Source organism: Stegodyphus dumicola, chromosome 3, assembly GCF_044657685.1.
Source record: "Stegodyphus dumicola isolate Sdum_Otavi_A_Nest chromosome 3, ASM4465768v1".
In the NCBI taxonomy this organism is placed as follows: domain Eukaryota; kingdom Metazoa; phylum Arthropoda; class Arachnida; order Araneae; family Eresidae; genus Stegodyphus; species Stegodyphus dumicola.
In genome coordinates, this window is record NC_140770.1 from 237,514,525 (window position 1) to 237,537,313 (window position 22,789).

The 22,789-nt window shown below is 32.4% G+C and overlaps 1 protein-coding gene across 2 annotated transcripts in view; it reads right to left on the reverse strand.

Annotated features, from left to right (window-relative positions):
* The window catches only part of Eip63F-1 (Ecdysone-induced protein 63F 1), a 122,702-nt gene that overhangs the window by 77,787 nt on the left and 22,126 nt on the right, over window positions 1-22,789 (reverse strand). Inside the window, exon 2 of one of the 2 annotated variants that reach the window (XM_085813943.1) lies at window positions 19,153-19,242. In XM_085813943.1, the coding sequence (XP_085670069.1) occupies window positions 19,153-19,155 (3 nt within the window). In that variant the 5' untranslated portion in view covers window positions 19,156-19,242. Of the gene's footprint in view, window positions 1-11,850; window positions 11,896-19,152; window positions 19,243-22,789 lie in introns of those variants that run through there. The other variant, XM_085813942.1, reaches the window with a different exon arrangement.

Sequence of the window (22,789 nt, forward strand, 5' to 3'; positions counted from 1 at the left end):
CGGTCGCGATGGAAACAAGTTTGGGATGGATTTTAATGGGTAAAATTCCAGCGAAAGAATCTTCGGGTATAAATGATTCTCTTGCATGTGTTTCTTTATTGCTAAACGAAAGATCAGCAGAAAACTTGTGGAAGTTAGACGTTATTGGTATAAATGACCCAGTTGAGTTTAAAAAGAAAGCTGAAATTCATGAGGAGACCATGCAATATTTTGAGGAAAATTTGAATTTGGATTCAGACGGGAGATATGAAACTGCATTACCTTGGGTATTGGACCCCTATCGCTTGTCTAATAATAAAACGTTGGCAGAAAAACGCCTGACTAATACGCGAAGGAAATTATTAGATTCGAATCAAATTAAAGTTTATCAGGAAGTATTTGATACGTGGTTGAAGGAACGAATTATTGAAGAGGTAAATGAAGGCGAAGTAGATAGAGAGCACTATTTGCCTCATAGGCCGGTTTTTAAAGAATCTAGTGAAACTACGCGAGTAAGGCCAGTTTTTGATGCTTCGGCACACGCCAAAGGAGAACTTTCCTTAAATGATTGTCTTGAGAAAGGTCCCAACCTAATAGAAATAATTCCAACATTGTTGAATCATTTTCGGAAATATCCTCTTGCAGTAATTTCAGACATTGAGAAAGCCTTCTTGCAGATTGGTATAAGAGAGAAGGATAGAGATTATTTGCGTTTCTTTTGGAAAGGTGCAAAAGAAGAGAATACTAAAATTTACAGACATTGTCGCGTGGTTTTTGGGCTTAACTGTAGTCCATTTTTGTTAGCCGCTACGTTGAACTATCATTTAAATCGTGCCCCAGATCAGTTTGCAGTTACAGCCAACATTTTGAAGGAGTCCTTCTATGTTGATAATTGCCTGACTAGTTTTAAGAATGTTGAAGAATTGAATAGATTTGTACTAGAATCGAGAATGTTATTGTCACTGGGAAAGTTTAATCTTAGAGGATGGCAGTCGAATTGTGAAACCGAAATAATTCCCAACTCTAAATTAGATACATTCGTTTGCGTTTTAGGGTTAAACTGGGATTTGAAGGATGATACTCTTTCCTGTAAAATTGAGTCACTAAAGAAAGAGGAGATTGTTGCGAGTAAACGAACACTCCTTTCTTGCGCGCATAAGTTATTTGACCCAGTAGGCTTCCTTTCTCCCGTTACCCTGTTCCCAAAGGTGATATTGCAAGAGTGTTGGAAATTACGATTAAATTGGGATCAAAAATTGCCAGAACATTTAGAAAAGAAGTCCATACAATGGGTAAAGGAAATGAAACTGCTGTCTGATGTCAAAATTCCTAGATGGCTTAATATTGACAGATCGGTTAACGAAGATGTAAGTCTTCATGTTTTCAGCGATGCCAGCAAGCATGCCTATGCTACCTGTATTTTCTTAAGAGTGAAGACCGAAAATAAGGTTTATTTAAATTTTGTGCAAGCACGCACTAGAGTTAAGCCTTTAAAGAGTATATCCATTCCTCGTTTGGAATTATTATCCTGCTTAATCGGAGCACGCTTGGGACGTATGGTCTTTTCAGATTTGAACATGCCAAATTTAAGAACATTCTTCTGGACTGACTCAACAACCGCTTTGTGCTGGATCCAGCGAGACGTACGGTGGGGAACTTTCGTTTGGAATCGTGTCCAAGAAATCAGAACACTTACAAAAATAGAAGATTGGCATTACATCCCTTCGGAGCTGAATGCCGCCGATCTCCCTTCTAGAGGCTGTTCAGTTAAACAGTTTTTGCTGTCGAAATGGTGGGAGGGCCCATCATGGCTGTTAGAACCAGAATCGTCATGGTCAAGAGGCACCGATTTGCCGGACGAAGAGATCATAAATTCAGAAAGGCGTAAATCAGTATTGACAACTCTTAACAAAGATTCTAAACCTGACAATTGGTATTACAGGTACTTTTCATCCATAAAGAAAATTGTATGCATGTTAGGTTGGATTCTTAGGTTTTACTTTAAATTACGAAGAATTACAAACGAAACCTCCAAAATTTTGTCAGTTTCGGAAATTGAAAGAGCTGAGATAACTCTTATGTTATTGGTTCAAAGAGAATCATTTAAGAGTGTGAACGATGATAAAATTAAAGACCTCAGACCTATAGTTGATCGTGATGGTTTGATCAGAGCTAAAACCAATATTTCTTATCGCGACGATACTGATGACTTTAAGTTTCCTGTCATTTTGCCATCTGATCATGCAGTAGTAAAATTACTAATAATGAATGCACATAATGAGCTGCTGCATGTTGGTACTTCTATGGTGATGTCTCATTTACGGGAAAAGTATTGGATCCTCAAAACTCGTAAGACAGTACGAAACTGCATTAGAAAATGTGTTAAATGTCAAAGATTTAAATCCAAAAGTTGTGATGTAACTTCAGGAATTTTGCCGAAAGATAGAGTACGTGATGCAAATGTTTTTGAGATAGTGGGTGTCGATCTGGCAGGACCCCTCTACCTTAAAGATGGTCGAAAAGCTTATATTGTTCTTTACACATGTGCGGTCTATAGGGCCATTCATCTGGAGTCAGTAACATCCTTGACAACTGAAGCTTTTTTCCAGTCATTGAGACGTTTCATTTCTCGTCGCGGAAGACCATCTATAATATACTCAGACAATGGCAGTAATTTTAAAGGAGCGGAGAGCCTTCTGCATACAGTTGATTGGGAGAGTCTGCGATCAAAGGCCGCTGAGCAAAGAATTCGGTGGAAATTTATTCCTCCTTCCTCACCTTGGTGGGGCGGTTGGTGGGAACGTTTAGTTCGAATTGTGAAACAGATTCTGAGAAAAGTTCTAGGTCGTGCTGCCCTGGATTACGAGGAGTTGCTTACAGTACTATGCGACTGTGAGAGAGTAATCAATACTAGGCCACTTACCTACGTGTCGGAAGACGTTGAAGATTCATCCCCATTAACTCCAGAAATGTTCCTGCGGGAGATTTCCAAATCAGGAGTACCTGATATCGATACAGTGGATAAGGAAAAACTGAGTAAACGAGCTAAGTATCTACAAAAGGTGAGAGAACAACTTAGAGCAAGATTCCGTGTGGAATATCTAGGACAGTTACGTCAGCAGTCCATTAAAAACTCAATAGCTAAACCTCTCCAGGTGGGTGAAATTGTTCTACTTGAAGATAACAACAAAAAACGTGCTTTTTGGAACCTGGCGCGTGTCATAAAGCTGCTACCTGATCGTGATGGACAAATAAGACTTGCTGTCATAAAAACAGAGACTTCTGAGTTTCTGAGACCAGTGCAAAGACTGTACAGACTTGAGCTGAATAATCCAGTCCAAAAGGATATGACTGAAAATATTCCTATGACTACCAGCAGTGGTAGAACTGTGAAACCAGTGATACGTCTGTGAAATGTTTTGTACTTGTTTTACTTTTTAATAATTTGATTTATTTTTATTTTTCTAGGTTTAGTATTATCTGTTAATATGTCTAGAAAATTATGGAATGCTGCATCTCCAGGTAAATTTGTATTTCAATTTAATTAGAACATCTTGGTAGGCATAATTTTATACTTCAATATTGTATACTGTACTATTATGCATATATTATACTTAACAGATGTGTGAATTTACCTCCCAGTAAATTCAGGTGGGAGGAATATGTAGCGAATAGTTTATCCAACAGATGGCAGTATCTGCCAAGCTCCTTTGGTAATTGTTAATGCGCATGCGCAAGTGGAGTGTAAAAAGAAGTATATTATTAGGAGAATGAGCTTTCGTAAATAATGTTGCTGCGCGTTTTCGCTGTGTAAATAAAAGTATATTTTTATATCATAGATGTTCTTTACTCTCTAATGCGAAGCACTAGGTTAGTGCACGAATCTCTTCTGATTCAGAAACCATTTTCAAACCGTGGATCACCACAACACTCACTAATTAATATACAATAACACGTCGAACAAATATTATTTTAGAAGTCAAACCAAAAGATCAGCGTTATGTTTTCAAATTTTCACAAGACTAGTTTCGATGGTTTTATCGAACCATCATCCTCAGCTGCAAAATGTAAATGCCCATTTGCCGAAATCACTGTAAAAAGGGAATCGAGTTTGACAAACTTCACATTCAATTTCAATAACTATCTTAGTTACAATAATTTGATCTAATATTTAAATTGAAACAGATTCGTAAGCGAGCAGTCGATGATCCAAAATTTTTTTTTTTTTTCATTCTGTTTGGACGCAGTTTTCAAAGCGCATTGCAAACAAAATCTTAAATCTACTCAATGGCCAAATATGCGCTCAATAGGCATTCGGTAAGAAGTGGATCAGCACATCTTATTTTATAGTCCCTATAATCAGAATATTACCCAGGAAGGACCAAAGGAATCGAAACGATACGGCAAATGTTCATGATTTACCCAAGATACCAAAACCAAGGCCATCGAAGCGATAGTTAGAATCTTCTAATGGCTTAGTACCGAGTCTTGCTTTTCTATTTCACCCTGAACTTGTACGATTTAATTCAATAGCGTCTTTTTTACGGATCGGTAACTGCTATTAGTTTCGTCCATTTTCCCCTTCCTTTGCGCATTAAGTCATCACTCAAGAAGGTGGATGTTAACTTTCTGTTAGGAATTTCCTGATCTAAAAATATGTTTATTGATTTTCCATTCAAGGTAGGTAAAAGCAGTAAAACTCATTTCTCATAATACACGTATTGAATGATATTAGAGGCTGTGTGAGACAACTGTAGAAATGAATTCCCTTAAAAATAAATTTTAAAACAGTTATTGACAAGAAAATTAAATAAGGAGAACTGGATCTTATTGCTTTTATTCATTAACTTTATAATTTCTGAGTGCATATATCAGACACTAAACTGCATATTACATTTCAAGAGATCAACGCGGAACGCCTATCCGATTTCTCCTCCCATTTCCCCCAGAACAGTCAGAGCACTTTAGATTAGAATTTAACTAAAAGTAGTAAAATTTTTCAGCCATTATTCGCTGCGGGGAATAAATTTCCCGTATTTTATCAGATTGGTAGCAATTTGATCATTTCGAAATTTTCATATTTTTTATTATACTAAATTTTACTAAATTTACTAACTACTTCATTCATCCTGAAACTTCAGTAGCCATAACAATCCCTGGAAACCTGAAAATCGTTTTGAATCAAACTGAAAATTATTAGTAAAAAGCCGAACTTGAAGAATATTTATGATTTTATGTCAAGAGATTGGCAGTGAACATGAAACTCTTTTGTCACATTCCGAAATAAGGTGGTTATTCAGAGGCAAAGTTTTAAATCCTTCTTTTAACTTCGATTACAAATTCAAATTTTCCTCTGTGACTCAAAACTTGAATTGTAAAATTGTTTATTTAGAGAAATATGGTTGGTGCGTTTAGCATATTTAGGTGATATTTTTGGAAAATTAAATTAATTAAATTTAGGATTACATGGACAAAGTGTTAATTTGTTTACCATTAGAGAAAAATGCAATGATAAAATAATCGAGCTCAGATTCAAAGAATTGGATAAAAATATTTTTAACTTTTTACCCCCTTTAGAAAGTGTTCTAACAGAAAATAATTTGAAAATAAAAGAAGAATTAGCATCCGACATTAAAAAATCATTGTTTTTCATTGATAAATTATCTCAACATATATTTTCCCGATGATTATAAAAAAGAAGATCGGGTTGAAAATCCATTTTGTACCAGATGTACCTGAAATTTTATATCGTGACGAAAAAGAACAATTGACAGAAATTTCCTGTGATCGAACTCTAACGCAAGATTTCAAAAATAACACACTTGTTAATTTTTGAATGAACCGAAAAAAAGAATTTAAAGGCATTTCAAATAAAGCTATTCAATTTTTATTGCCTTTTTGCACAACTTATTTGTGTGAACAAGGATTTTCTTCCGTGTTATATATGAAAAATAAATGCAGAACAAAATTAGAATTGGATCCCAATTTACGGTTGAAACTAATTGAAATAAGAAAGCGCATAAAAAATTTGACCTCTTTGAAACAGCTCAGATTTCACAGAAAATTTTAGAAATAAAGTATTATAACTTAAATTTTGATAATTAAAATTGTAACCAATTTTTAATATAAATTTTTTATGATTTAATTTTTTAAATATTTAATACAAACAGCCAAAAACGTTGCGCAAATGGAAAACGTTAGTAGTGGAAAAACGTTAATAGTAATCATTGTAAAATATAGTGGTTTAATATAAGTCTTTCAGTTCTTGTTTGGATTGCATGCGTTTGTCAAAAGATTGAGAACCGCTGGGTCTATACCATTAGCAAACCAGTTAAAAACACGTAATAAATTTTATATAGTAGATGAGGAATCATCGACAGAAATACCACTGGACATTTGCTGTGACTGCATTTTATAAGACCAAAGATCAACAGCCGCCAGATAAAGTGCATTGAAGTGCCATTTTGGCATTAGAATGAATGGCAAAGTACCAATCTGTCAAACCATTTTAAGATAGGTTCAGAAGCTCAGAACGAGATATAGCAAAAACGTATCTTGTAAACAATGAGCAGAGTACGTGTAAAAAGTTGTTCAATCCTTCGGTCATACTCCTACCGAATTTTAAATTATTTTCTTTGATGGAAAAAGAAAAGGAGGGGAATAACACTAAAAAGATAGAAAATCCAATGTTGCTAATCATACAGAAACATTCTTTAGTAATTACATTTCTTATTACTAACTAATGGAATGGCATTCAAATATCATCAGATAAATAATTAAAATGTCAAATAAAAGCTTAACAAATTATTAAGAAATGAGTTTATTTCTTTTAAAATTAAGTTTTTTATAAGGAACAAATTTATCACATTTGAAAGATAAATATCATCTTTTGCAACGCGCGAAATTAAAGACATTTTGTTTAGCGAATGGCAACATTTACCAAATGGGAAAAGGGATGATATACTCAATGTAACATAATGTTCCAAAAGCGTTAGAAAGAGTTCATTAAAGACGTTGCTAAAAAATTGTCCTGATATTTCATCTTTATATCCGATCTCCTGTTTAAAACCTGAAAGAGATTTTTTTAGCTAAAGATTAACAGAAGTTGTATTTACGATTCTCATAATCATACGTATATGTCTCTTGGCATAATTTTTCGAATAGCACAAAGTAATAAAAACAACCGATTTCAGAGCTTTTGAGTGAAATGAGTGAGAATACGCCAAGCTGTTATCAAAGTAAAAAGCAAAATTAAAAAAAAAAAAATGTTACTGTTGAAAGATATCATAGCACTGCTAAGAAAGACATACTTCCTTCAAAATACATTTTTAGATTCTTTTACTTCACTGGCAATACCTAATTTGCAAGATAAACAAGAGGCAATTATTTTGCCCGGCAGCGAAACATTGTTAGTGTTAATAATATGTAGTATATTGAATTTTTTTTATTTATCAGTGTTATTTTTACCCAGTTTCATGAAGAGACTGCTTTTATTAATTCTTTCAATTATAACCAAAGGGCATGCTTTCCCTTCTTCTAATTTTGCGTTACATGTAGTAATTCAAAATGCAATTTGTATACAAATTATTGAATATGAACAAAAAATGATCTCTGCTGAAAGGTAATGCTTTAATATATAATTTAAACAGAAAAACAAGAGTATTTTAGCTATGTAAAAATATCCTTGATTGTCAGGTGATCTATTTGTATATCGTTTCTGGTTTATAACGTAAAAAGAAATTCAAACTCGTGGAGAAGAACACGCTCGCTGCTCCTTAAATCCAGCTACTTAGAAGATGGCTTGAGCGAGAAATTATAGTAGAAAAAAAAAAATAACAAAAATAGAAAGAATAGTAATAATTCATTCATTATTGAAAGATATGACTCAAATGAATATTTACAACATACGTTATAGAGTCCCGTATTCTTAGCAAGGATAAACTAACGAGATGCTAGAAGACTGTGTGAGGAATTATCCGCAAGTACGACAAAGTCCAGACTTTATTAACTCAATATCTTTCACAGTCAGCACCGACTCATGCTTGCAAAAGCCAACACTTCTGGCTTAGCTCAAATGTGGCAAATAACTTCAAACAAAATAGAATTAAATTAGCTGGCCTTTCACAGATTACTTAACGCGTAGGCAGGCTCTGACTCGTAAAAGTCAGCGTAAGTAAGCCTAATGGCTAGAAGCGCTCAACGCTACAGAAATCTAATTTCTAGTAAATCAAAGATAGCAACGTAGGCAGAACACACTCTCCTCTCTTTCTGAATTCACCCTCCAGAACCTTCTCTTAAATACTAACTTCTTTCTACCTCATTTGAATACACGCGCGCTGATTCATTAACATTCTGGCAAGAAAACGCGGTTTGGAAAATGAGAATAAGAGGAAAGGTTGTTTCAAAAATTAAATCGATTGTTAGATAAATTAGTAAATGAACCCCAACAACGTCATTTTAAACTTACTTTGAAAAGCACAGAACAGTAACGAATAAAATCTTGTTTCGAAGATGAAGTCTGCATATCGACTGAACCAATTAATGTAAATTTATTAAGTAATAGGATTTTTAAAAATCAAGAGTCTGGTCTCACTACCTTATGGTGTGCCACTTCTAATTAGCTTCACTGTTAAAAATTTTTGAGGCTATTTTTAAGCACAAAAACAGAGTTTTGTCATGCAAAGTGTCAGATTTTTAGGAGAATAAGACTGATGACTTTTACAATTACTTCGACAGAAATCAGCAAATATTTGGAAGAAAGGAAGAAAAACACAAATAGGTTGGAAGGGTTCTAAAAATGAGAGGCTGTGGGCGAGAAGAGCTGTGATAAAACACAGAAATAAGGTAAAGATCTCATTTCTGTTTGTTGTTTCTACTTATAAGTTACCACTTTTAAATACAAATCTTCATTAGCAAAAGTATTTCTTTTGCCTAATTTTTTAAGGCAAAATTATACAAATATTAACGACGACGAACAAATTCTTTCAAAATAAATAAATAAATGAATAAAAAGAAAAGAAAAACGGACGAAGATTAGAAAATTCTGAATATTCAAAATTAAATACATCCGATTTTTGTTAAGAAAAACTGCTATAGAAAAACGCTAACTAATGTTCCAATTCATCACTGGATGGTAAATATTGAAAACGAAAACATTTTGACTGTCTGGCTTAACCACTCTTGGAAATTGGCTTTGATCAAAAATATGATCCGTAGAAGAAAATTTTTGCAGGAAATTGTAGTAACAGCAATAGATTTTTAATGCATACAGTGATCAAAAAACTAGTCAAGGGTAAAATAGTATTTCGAAGAAATTTTAACGTGTGTAACTCAAATAAATATAGTATATATGCATAAAATAACAAATGCTTTAGGAATTTTAACATGCGTAAAAATTTGAATTACAACTATACGCGTGCCAGACTTCTCTTCACCTGAAACAGAGCACAAAATATGCCATAATGAAAGCTGAATGTAGTATCTTTAGCGATTACTACCTGAAAATGCATGACGCCGGATAATGTTTTTAAATTTCCAGCACACATTGAATGATTTCTGTATATGCAATATTTCGGATCCCTCATGATGGATGGCTCAGATCTAGAAATATGAATGGTCATTCATGCTGAATGGATAGATGGCTTATCACTTGGTTCTTTTCCAGAACTTGAGAGTAAGATGGAACATGGATTGATGACTTTGAACTGATGACATATTGGATTGATGACTTACACGAATGGTCACAAATTCAAAACTCGCTTTTACGCCATAAAAAAAAAAGCGGTTCGAAAGCGGTTCTTTTCGCCATAAGGAAAAAAGCAGGTTAGCGAAATGCTGGCCTGTTGTAATGATAATTAAAATCCAGAGCCTTTATTCAAGATGCCGACAATGCGATCGGATTAATCGTTGGATAGCAAGTGGTTCTTCTGATGGGTATAATCTTTGCGCAATAAAAATCTTAAAAGAAAACAATACTTTTATGCATTCCTATGCTAACTGTATTACTCTATGTCAAAAATTCATTGAAATAAAAATAATTAATGTTTACCAACTTTGGGATCACACTGCATATGTATTTTCACTGGCTTGAACATACTTTTAAGAAATCCAAGGTGGTTTCATAAGGGTGCTACTAAAGAAAGAAACTTTGTACTTTATGTAATTTGAATTAGTTTTATATCTTTTATTTATAAACTCATTTATGCTCTTGCAGCGTGCAAAACAGAAATTGAAGAATTTTGGTAAGTGCTTGCCAAACATTTAGATATTGAGATCATGCATTTGTTTCCTTTAAAAGAACAATTCTACTGTTCTTGCGAATAAAATTTTGACTTTTGTATCCAGATCTTTTAGAAGTTTTGACAGGAGAGCTATATGAGGGATATGTAGAAATTATTGAAAACAGCAAAAAACAAAGCTGTTTAAAATTATTAAAAATATTTCAACCAATACCTCATTTTATAATGAGATCACACTACAAAATGTAGACATAAATAACTACGAATATGTTTAAGTTTTTATGATAACATTAAGGAAATAGTATTGTACGAGGTTTTGAATCTTACTACGAAGATATTTGCTTTTTATTTTATAATTTAAATAAATTCCGCTTTATTCACGCCACCTAAATAGGAAATTCTAGTAGAAAGGGAAAGTTTCCGACAAAAAAAAAATAATAAGTTTTATTTCTTATATCTAAGAAATTTAACAACCGTAAAAAGCCACATCAGTAGTGAATCCTCTAGCAGCAACAATTATTTTGAAGAGCGCTAACAAATTGAGCAATTTCAAAAGCCTTAAAAATAAAAACGTTTACAGTTAAAATTGTTTATGTTAAGAGAAAAGAGTTTTATATGTATTACAATTTTGTATATAAAAAGTACAAATTTATGGATATGCAAATCTAGAAACTAGATTTTTCTATGCCTGTATTTTTCCTGGTTTCGAACATTAAATAAACAACACGTGTAGAGTCATTACGTTATTTTGAAGCAGGAGACTTAAAAAATAAGCAATGCCTCGCCGGGGTGCTACCGTTACACCCCGAGGGCATGCAGAAAGGAAGGAACAAATACCTTATATACACTCCCTTTTAAAGGGCGACTGGGGATTAGGGGACCAGTCGCCAAATCCTGATGATGAAGAACTATCATCCACAACCTTTTTAGTTCGGGCGCCACTGTAGAGTCATTAGGTTATTTTGAAGCACGAAAATGAGCAGTGAACTCGCCAGGACTCTAGCCTGTACCTCTCGAATACGTGCCGAGTGTGCTACCGTTTCACCATGATGGCATGCAGAAAGGAGGGAGAAAATACCTTATACACTATGTTACCTGATCTTTATTTAAAAACCTTAATCATAAAAAAGTTTGTTTAAACGGAATCTATTAGCATTTAATCCACTTCACGGAATACTTTTGATAACTGTTTGAAAAAGAAAAAAAAGAAAAAAAAAAAACTTCGGTTTTTAAAAATGCCACTATGTTAGAACATATTGTTCATTAGAAAACTTTATGCGCATGTTTACAGACTCCTCAACTCTTTGACGTACAGTTTTACCAAAATGTACATTTGGGACTTATCTCATTACTTTATTCTACGTCTGAATTATTCAGTACTTCTACTAGGTAGCAGAAGCACCTTTTGCCATTACTCACTGCTCAATGATACTGTAATTAATTTAACAGGAGCTGGAAATTTTGGCTTTTGCTTTTGGGATATGGCCAACCAGATTTCACGCATTTCTTCACACCTTTTACTAATTACTTTCTGTTTCTATGTTTCTATTACATAATACTTATCTCGCCTTGAGACCTTGCAGAGATTACTGTCAAGTGGCTAAGAGATAAAATGAACTTTTGTCATCCATACCTGGCTTATCGTTTCCTCGTTAGACATCATTGTTCAAGGTCACTTTTGCTCAGCAAACATTAAACATGGAGGATGTCAGGTGGCAATGGAAAAGTTAAAATTTCGATTTGTTCAAGGGTAAAACTGAGAAGCATCCCTTTCTTTAGAACAGAAATCCAAAAGTAAAAATATCTCCTCGATATCTGCCAAAAGTGCTCATTGCCCACGCTGTTATCTTGAATGCCTCCTTACACAGCATACACCATCTGGATGGCTGATGTTAGTATTGACATGCACTATTTTCACTTGACAATCACAAAAGCTGACAGCTGAGTTAAAAGTGAAAGTGAAGCTCCGGTAACATGTCTTTTTGCATTTTTAATGAATAGAGCGTAGAGGAAGAAATACTTAACTTATTTAGTTCTACTACGTAACTGCGATTAAAATTTCTAACATTATGGGTATTTTGCATGATGAAACCTAATTTAAGTGTGTATCATATAAATTGTGAAATGAAAAGTTAAAAATATGAAAAGTATTTCTAATTGTTAAAGTAGGCTGGCGAAATCTCGTTACCAAAATACTTTACGGAGAAAAGAAAGCATAAAAACTTAGCACCCGAAAGGAGAAATATTTATTTAAATATAAGGCTAGAATTTTAGAAGGAGCGCTTTATAGAATAACAATTTTTTGCAGAATGCTAAATATGCAGATAGAAAAACTAAATAATTTCCATAGTGAGAAGATTAATATTTTTATACATCTCATATATATATAAAAGAAAAAGTGGGAACTAAAATGAAAAATTATAATGTCTTCATTATAAAGATTTTAACTAATTATTTCTCTATGAAAGACGCAACCAAAGGAGAACACGTAAAATTAAAAGAAACTTCAAATACTCATAGTAAATTGGAAATAATACAAAAAAAGGATAAACTAAAATATATTTATTAATCTCCTCTGTTTAACGCTTCAAACAAAGCTTGTCTAGGGAAAAGTGTTTTCAAGCCTTAAACCAAGTTGGTTAATAAGTTCCGAAAAAATGTTTCGCTCCTCTGAATCATTTGAGTCTGAAAACCGCTTTATTAGAACCAAATCTTCACTTTAAAACAACATTGTAGTTTCTCTCAAATGTTCAGATCTTTTCACTACATGCATTCGAAACCCCAGGACTCCAGAAATAATATACAAAAGTATAAACTAAAAATTAAAACCATAAAAGCAAAAAACGTTTTGGCAAAAAACCTGAAAAAACAAAATGCTTAAAAACCTAAAAAGACCAAACGACCTAATTACATCCGTATATCCGTATACATCAAGGGGGAAACCCTTAACAATAAAAGAAACAAATTTTTTTGGAAAAGAAAAAACTTATTTGGTATGTACTTAAAGCCTGAAATAAGAACGGCTTGAAAGCGTATTAAAATAGCTTTTTTCTGTTTCTTAAATAATTTCCCAAAATAATATATATATATATATGTGTGTGTGTGTGTGTGTGTGTGTGTGTGATAAAAAAGGCTTTATAATGTTGATGGTGTTGAAATGTTGAAATGCTGAATTCGTAATAAACAGCAAACTTGGCAGTACAGGCGAATTTGCAGCCACTATGAGTTTGGCACTCTAATCATGCCTATTTAAGAACATTTATATTTTTGATACTGTTGCGATAGGAAAACAGCAAAAAAGAGCGTCTTAGCGATAACCAGATTAGAAGCAGAAGTACGCAGTTATCCAACATGGAAACCTATTAGGAGAAAGGTTTTGAGTTCAAGTTCCGAATGAAAGGTTTTGGGTTCAAGTTTTGGTTTAGGTTCCGCATTAATTACGTCATCAGCGTTATTAAGTCATATGTATGGATTGACCTAGAAATGATTTTGATGCACTGCAGATGCTAAGCGGGGACATATAAAAAATTAAAGAAGAAATTTAAATATATTTCTAATTAAGTTAATTATGTTATATTTTTCACACACGTGTGTGTGTTTCATTACTGTTTATATATTTTTAACACACGTGTGTTTCATTACTGTTTTATATATCGGTTAACCTTTTGAAACTAGGCAATAAAGATGGTTATTGATATCAAAGCTATTACCGTAAAAATATAAAACTGAAATTTATATTCCATTACATGCGGATAAATGCATGTTCTCTTCGTTAATCGTACATATACAAAGTCGTGATTTACATTTTCTGTATTGCATTTTAAAGCCAAAATGCATTCTGTGGGTATGATAATTTATATGATAATAATAAGAATGGTATGAGTATGATATGTGATAGTTATATATGATAATAATAAGGATGATATGAGTATGATATATGATAGTTATATATGATAATAATAAGAAAATTGAATTAATTGTTCAAATCACAATAAATTATCTTCTATAAAAATCATTCATACAAACCTGTTATTATTTCAAAAATATTCTGAAACGGATCGTGTTACATTTATTCGTGTTTTATCTCCTGTTTTGCTAACATTACATTCTCATTGATAACACAGGCATGTTCATATGACATGACATTTGCAGACATATATTTGCTTACAAATGTTTTAAAAGATATAATCGTTTTTTGTATGTATGAAATAAGGACTCGGGTGAGTTGCAATTTATAGTTACTGTAAGCAAATAATATGTTTTCTCAAAAGTCCGGGTACTTTTGTTGCTTCAGATATCAAAGGAAATAACGTCTAAAAATAATAAATGATTTCAAATTTAATGCTTTTTAAACTTTCCGCTTTCTCTGAAAGCACTTTTAAACGCTCTGCTTAAATTTCTGATATTTTATTAAAGTTTTACTAACAGTATTATGCTGATTTCTTTCCTTTATGACTTAATTTGTGACATACTTGCTCAGTCCAGAGAGGTATGCATATTTTTATGGCAATCTGCGTAAATTAAAGTTAAGAGCAACCAGTATGATTCTGAGCAGAAGTCTAGCTGTTGTACTGCTACTTGACTAGAGTGCCGCTCATATAAGTGCATGCCCGACATGGTCACGTTGGTATACGTTGAAAGTTAGTAGTACTTTTGTGTCCTACCCACACAGGTTGTATCTTCTCGTAGAGTTGCTAGAATTGTAACCCAGCCAATATATTGCAAAGTTTTAGCGGGTACCTCTCAACAAGATGCTGAATAACTTGTTTTACCTTATTTTAAGAGTTGTACGGTTACTATTATTTTGCAGTCACTAGTTATTTATACTTTAAGCTTTTACTATCACTTCTCCTTTCCGTTTCCTCACCATAATGCAAATTAGTTAGAGTATTTAAGTCGAAAGTTTTCACTGAGCTTTTTTATGCCTCTCGAAGTCACGTTACTTGGTTTTGCCAGCTCTGATAAGACTGAAATTGTAGTTCGACCGTCTCATACGCAACCTTGGTTGGCATTCTTCCAAAACACATAGACTCATCCAAAAGGAGCGTTGTTACTTGCTGTGACGTAAGAGTCTTCTCTTCTCCGGAAAGAGAGAATTTACATGCTCGAAAGAAAGAAAGTCCCTATCCTTTCACCTTATTTTGAAAATAATTCGGTCCGAACGGCGCATGCATGTTTTGTTCACGGTCGTTGTCGGTTTTGCGTTATAGATACCATCCTTTAAATTGTACGCCGATGAGAGTTCTGGAGCAAACTTCGTTTTAAAATTAACTGTGTAGTCTTCGACCTCTAGGCTTAGTTTAAATTCTGAAATTACTGTTACTTTAAGTTGCATCACCATGGCTGATATTGGTGGCCAAGTGGTGGCTGATATTGTGAGCACGAGACGTGCATTTATATTCAAGTTCTGATTTTAATAAAAAGGTTATTTTAACCTTTTCAAGGCTCTGTAGTTCATTTCGGACACAATGATAATTCGCTCAACGTCTGTCAGGAGTTTGATACTATATGTACCAAAGAAAGTCAAATTCTAGGGAGTACAAATTGTGAGGAATAAAGTTCAATGTTAACCTTTACCTTTTGAGCTGTACCTTCTTTTCGTAGGAAGTAACTAAATAGGCCGCAACTTGCTCTCCAAGAGCCAGCTTCTAAAGGTTAACGATTACGTACAAGTACTATTAATTAAATAAGAAGTATAAATTACTCGGCTGTGATACATTATTTAAATAATTTTCTGTATGTTAGTTTCAAGGCAAAAATTTATTTCGCAATTATTACACAGCTTAGTGAATTCGTGGTTGAGATAACCATGCATGGGGAATCTTGAATGTATTTCCAAAACTGGAAAATTGCAGAAAGAAAATTACTCGGTATCAAAGCACTAACTTTCTTGAGTAGAATTTTGCTTGTCATGTGAATCAAAATTTGTGAATCTGACAGTGGTTGAATTCAAATATATTTTCACGTATTTTTCTGACATGCTAGTATGTTTTACGTCGCACTGATTATAACAGTAGTTAACAGCATACACTTATGTAAATACATAAAATATCACCCATACTCGTACATTCGTAAGAAATCGTTTGACATGTTACATTATTACATGTCTCACTATGTTAAAAATAACAATTTAGGGATAAAATATTTTTAAATAAGAATGAAAACATTAAAACTTAATCATAACTGTGTACGGTATTTAGAAGAAATGAATATTAAGAAATTAAATTACTGTAATTCAGAAACCACTAAATTAGTTCAGAAGAAGCAAGCGGATTAGTGCAAAATAGAAAAGTTCAAGCGCAAAAGTGCTTAAAATTACGTAAGCAAAGTTTTCTCGGTAATATCTCTAAATTTTAATTATACGATTTCTTTCAAAATATTGTCATAAACTATATCTATTAGTTTTTGTACATTATACTATAAATGCGCAATTCCCACCTCAAAAAACAATCCTAAAATTTTGTCATTACTAGTCCAAAGAAACGTTAGCCCAGAAGGGCTATTAATTTCGCAAAGACATTTTGCTTCGGTTCGCTATAAACGGCATATCACTTTTTAAATTGTTGCATCGCCCTGTATTATATTTAAAGAAATTAAATAATGAAGAATCTGAGTGGATGTATTAAATGTTTTACGCATTGTGGAAAAACAACGGTACCTAGAGCTATCAAATTCTGAATAACGTAATCCTCCACCCGAACATGTCGAACTGGAAGCGAGAATTTTGAATTTCGAATCTGTTTTATTATCTATTTCATATTTTGTAAAATTTTAACGAATTTTTAATTAACAAACTCAACGATTTCAAAGCGAGCAGGCAACACTGTATGAAAAAACATTTTTATCTCGAGCGCGCGAGACTGTATATTGGAAATTCTAAAAATATGCTTATTTTAAAATTATTTTTCGATATTGCTTTTGAATTGAATTTTATGGTTTAAGTGCATAGAACATGATATTTAGTAAATAAAGGTAACACACAAAAAATTTTTTGTTCTTTTATTTACGCTGTTATTTCAATTATTTTGTTTCGTATTATACCCAATCAGTTGAACTCCGAATATAGCCTCAATTCGTTTAATTTTACAATACTCTTACTAATATATAGCAGATAACCCGCGCACTCATTTTCATCACAGTGTTAAAATAGCAACTAACCAGCGTAATCAATATTTAAAAAGGATACATAGTTTTGTTTTTCTAATTTGCCTAAGAAATTTAGGTGCGTCTCGCACAACAATACTATTCTTAGCTTCATTTTGGATTGAGTTGGTCGAAATGGATAAAACATTTTGAATCATTATGTTCATTTCGAATCTTTATGCTTAAAAGAAGAATTTCACCAAAGCACAAAGATTTTATAAAATACCATTTTATTATACGCAAATTATTCTAAAAACATTTTTTAATCAAATGCTTTAAATTAGAATTAAAATTAAAAAACATGACTTTAAAAATAAATCCTTATGTTAGTTGTAATATTCAGAATTTAATATTCAGAATTTTTAAATACCTCAAAGGAAACGCTTTTAAGGTGTTTATTGCTTTTTTTTTTTCCACGGATTTGGAGTCCTGGCAAAATAGAAAATCCATGTGAGGGAAATATTTATTACAAGCCTCGTACGCAAGCGATCACCGGAAATAAATTCACAGTTACATCTTAGCTTACTAAATTTTTTATGTCGTTTGTTATTGTTATTTCTAAAACTTGTTTTAAGTAATAATTTTATTTTCTATGTCTTGAATTCTTGGAGGACTGATTTTTAAACTAGTTTTCTCATGTAACTGATTTGCTTAAACACATTTTAGGCGTTGAATAAGAATCTTCCCTTAAATTCTTTAAATCAAATGTAAAAAATATTAAAAAATTCAATTACAAAAGGTCCATAGCTGTAATCTTTAAAATTATATGATTTATACTTTTCTAACTATTTTTTATCAACCCCAGATGGTAAATTTTTTAAAATGACTAAAATCTGAAGTTTTCGGACTACAAATCTTTTTCTTTTTCCAGTTTTGTAGAATATTAGCATTGATGTTTAGTACTTTGTATGCACAGACAATGGATCATAAAACAAAATGTTGTTTGGATTCCGAAATGACTTTTGTTTCATCTGTTAGTAAATAATTTTCATTAACATTCAAGAAAAACTTCGTAATGCAAGAACAATGAGTTTTGAAGCATATAAATGCTTTTCTTTGCATGTTTGTAAAGAAACACAATGCAGAGACCTTATTTTATTATTTATATTCCGTTTCACAACAAATTTGACAAGATTGAAAGTTTTTTTCATATTTGCAGAAGAATGCTTTTTTTTTTTTTTTTAAACTTCTATAAAGGAGCAATATTGGAAAGTTGACAAAAAAATGATTCTAAAACAGATTTTAATAATACGAAATGAAAAATAAAACTAAATGTCAGGATTTTTATTCTTCTTTTTCTGCCGTTCTTCGGTAAATATCTCACTGATATACATGTAAATGTATAAAGTTACGATTACAGAAGTTATCAAAAATGAATATCAAATTGATAAAAACCTAATATATTATAATTCAATAACTTATGTTAAGACAAGGAAGCTTACACACGTTTAATTGTAACTAAATTTATCGAATCTAATAAAATGCTTCATTATTAAATTTAATACAGAATAATGTAAATTCTTCTCTCTTATAAAAATATTCATATGAAAGTTATTCGAAATCAAAATCGTTACTTTTTTTTTTCCCTTTTAAAATTCACTGTTTGAATACGGAAAACATTTTGATACAATTATTTTACTACGATTTTGATACAATTATTTTAAAGAAGTGTTTTACTAAAACATGCTACTATTTTTCAAAATATTTATAAGTACAACTTATATATTAAATCAAATTAAATAAATTCATTGCCTTTACAAAACACAGAAGAAAGAGAAAAGAGGCTTCTTACCATGATTTCTGGCTAAGATCCACTAAGTGTGTTTCATGTTCGTGTGTGACTCTTACGGAAGCAGAGTAAAAAGAGTTGTTTTGTCGTTCGCTGAAAAGAGGAGGGTACACAAAATCAGAACAATTGCAGTTTTTATCTGGTTGACAATCAGACAACACAGTAGATACGCAGTTACTCTCAGATATTAGAATTGCCTTTATTCTACTATCTTCTGTGCCATTATAAAGTTTTGATGGTCAGATCAATTCGAAGGTTCACATTATTATGATTTATTGAATACTGGATTATTTTATAGATAACGCATTTTTTATACCACGCTTTCAAATAAATACTTAGAGTGTTGCATGAAAAGCATTTCTGCACAAATTCCAAGTCATAAATTTATCTTAAAGAAGCTTTTAAAGAAGCAATGGACGGAAGGCCATGTTTGCGCTCATAGGGAAGAAAATTATTCGTATTTAGTTGTTAAAAAATGATGTGAAATCCATGATTTTTCGATGTTTGTAGCAGCAATAGACAATATTGCCAATAAGAAAGGAAAAAAACCAAAGTTTGGCTTCAAAGAGAAAAACTGTTAAAATACATACCCAAGGAAAAAAAACGGAATGTTTTGAATGTTGCAAAGGTAAGAACTTTAAAAGAAGATCTGTGAAGCCAAAGGACTGTTGATTAATCATTTAAATGCTCAATGCCAACTGTAAGCAAAGTGATTACTGATTTGAATCTTAAAAAGGAGAAAAAACGTAATGTTCACCGTCTTTCACCACGACATATCACCGAAAGCAGAACGCTCTGCAGAATTCCCTGAGTAACAATTATATAGACAAAAATGCAAAAACGTTTTTCCAATAGATGAATCTATCTTGGGTATATTTAAATGACTGCAATGAAAAAAGATCCATTTATTATCATCAAAGAGAAAACAAAGTCTTAGAACAAGGTTCAAAGAATCTAAAGAAAGTTTCAAAGGGATTTATGTTTGTTGCTGGTTTTTCATATAACGGCAAATAAAATTAAAGAGAGTGCAAAATACTGTTAATGTCAACTCCCCATATTATCAGGAACATGCTTTATATCCAATTTTCAAATATGAAATATCTTCCCTTTACCCACAGTGCCATGAATCAGTAAAACTGCTTCAAGCAAGACAAAGCAAGCAGCCGGCAAGTCAAAATCCACTGTTAAAATTCCTGGGAAAAAAAAAAAAAAAAAAAAAAAAAACATGGAGCAAGAAACGTGAATCAAGGCAATGCCCTTCATTCATATCCTTACTAAATCTCCTGGTGTATTATCCACGGATTTTCGCCCTTTTGCGCTTTTAAGAAGCGAATTGTCTAAACGTCGACTTATAAAACACTCCTTGAACTCCTTGGAAAATTGTTCAAGAGGAACGGGATAAAATATCTCTTTTAATACTAAAAAAGACTTTATTATCTTGTAAATTGTGGTGTAGGATGATACTGAAGAATAAGGGTTTCCGAATGGAACATTTAAAACACAACAAATTTTAGGTAAAATATTTCTGTAAATACAATGAAAGTCGTCTAAAAAGTGTGCGAACAGCCTCTGTATAACTTAAGTTTAAAACTTATCACGAAGTTGAATGAGTTCTTCAAAACTCATAAATGTACAGTTTCAAGAAGTTCCACATCATAATCAATAAACGGAAGCTGCCTAGGTTTACGAATTCCAAACCTAAGGTCTTAGATCTTTTGCTTCTCAAATTGTGTTGAGCGTAGAGAGCAGCTGTCAGCGGTATCTTCGCTATAGGCAAGGGAATCAAACATATCAAAAACTTTTTGATGTGGCCGGAGTGAAATATTCTTCTCGGATGCATGGATAAAGTTACATATGTATGCTATCAAACTAAGTTTTTCAACAATGCATACTTAGTTATGATTAACATTTCAGTTACGGCTGCCTTTTTTTCTATTTTTAAAGCATCAAAATAAAAACCTGACATTATATCTTTTATTAAAACTGAATAAACCAACTACATGCATCCACATGAGGCTTATTTTTTAGCTCATAGGCTTTATTGATAGGTGTTTTGACTTATTCTTGTGGGACCAACAAGTTAAAAATAGAGTTCGTTCAGTTTTCTTATTCTAACTCCTCTTCAGAAAAGTGTAATAAACTACAAGCCGATTCGAAATTCTATTTCGAACAGTTTTACCTTCTAACAAATTAATCGAAGAAAGCTCTACAATATTTAAATTTGTTTGCATTAGTCGACATGAGTAAGTGGTTAATTAAAAGTCATGTCTATTAAAGGCAAGCCTCAATTCGATAAATAATATTTACCTCTCCCGAATGGAAAAATAATGCTGAACCGACAAAAGGTGAAGCTACTTCACTTAAATCATCAGAAATCTAAGCTTAAAGATAAAAAAAAAAAAAAAGAAAAAAAAAAAAAAATTTACAAATATTTGTGTTAAGAATTTTCCCACGCAGGAAATGAATGCGCTGTTTTTCAAGGTACACTTTCTTTTAGTTCATTAAAGCCATTTTTGTTAAAATTTCTTTTTTTTTTTTTTTTTTTCAAAAAAATATTAGTGAAATCTGGAAGCTGGAAATCTGTTTAAGAGAGAAATTTTGACATGAGACTTATTAAATCGAAAACTTCTTCATTTCCATATATGACATGAAAGACCTTTGTCACGTTAATATTCATTAAAAATGTAAAGCTTTCATCAAGGTTACGAGATAGTGATCCTTGCAACTGTGGCAAAGTTGGTGATCTTGACCATTATGTCTTCGATAGCCCACTCACTTCCGATGTTTCTCTTCGGAAATGTAGTGAGTTGTACCGAAGTAGCTGGTCAAAAAATATAGGTGGCTAAATAGAACACGTGTTATGTGTGATTAAAATCAAAGCTGGTCTTTTGTTGCTCATAACAGTTTCGGTTAGGATTTAACAGTATTCTTAAATGCGCTTCTGCGTTCGCGACGTTAAGCATAAGTAATAAAGTATTACAAATGCTAAATTATGAGCTATTGCTTTAGTTAAATGGATTAATATACACACTGCAAACGCTGAGCGTTGGCTTGTTGTATATGTACTTGTATTTTTTCATCATTTAAATTATACATATTAGAGGGGGTTTTGGAAGGGGGCTTTTGTATCTTTTTTATTATATGTCACTAATTCTGCACCGTCTCTGTATTTGTACATATTTTTGTAACCTTGTCATTAGTATTGATCTTGTTGGTTGTCCTTAAACCACAGTGCTACTTACCTTATAGATACTAGCTGCAAATAATATATAACATATTGCTGGCTAATTGTCCTGTTCGAAGATTTATGTTACTGTGCATTTCACGTTATTATACGCAAGTTTACCGTTATTATACGCAAGTTTTTAGTTTATTTATTTTGTGCATCAACATTATTCTGCATTACCAAAATCCTATTGTATTCTACTGTGTGACGTGATTTACCAAGGAGGAAAAAGTCAGATTCTAAAATAAGGCACGTTCAATTAACGTATTCAATTTTGCCGCAAAGTGGATTACATGATTATAAAAGAAAGTGTGTGAAGTGAGACCTTATGCAACTCACTTCCTTCTCAACTCAATTACGAGGTAAGCATATTTTGATTTCTTATATATTATTATGCTACGATTTAATGCGATA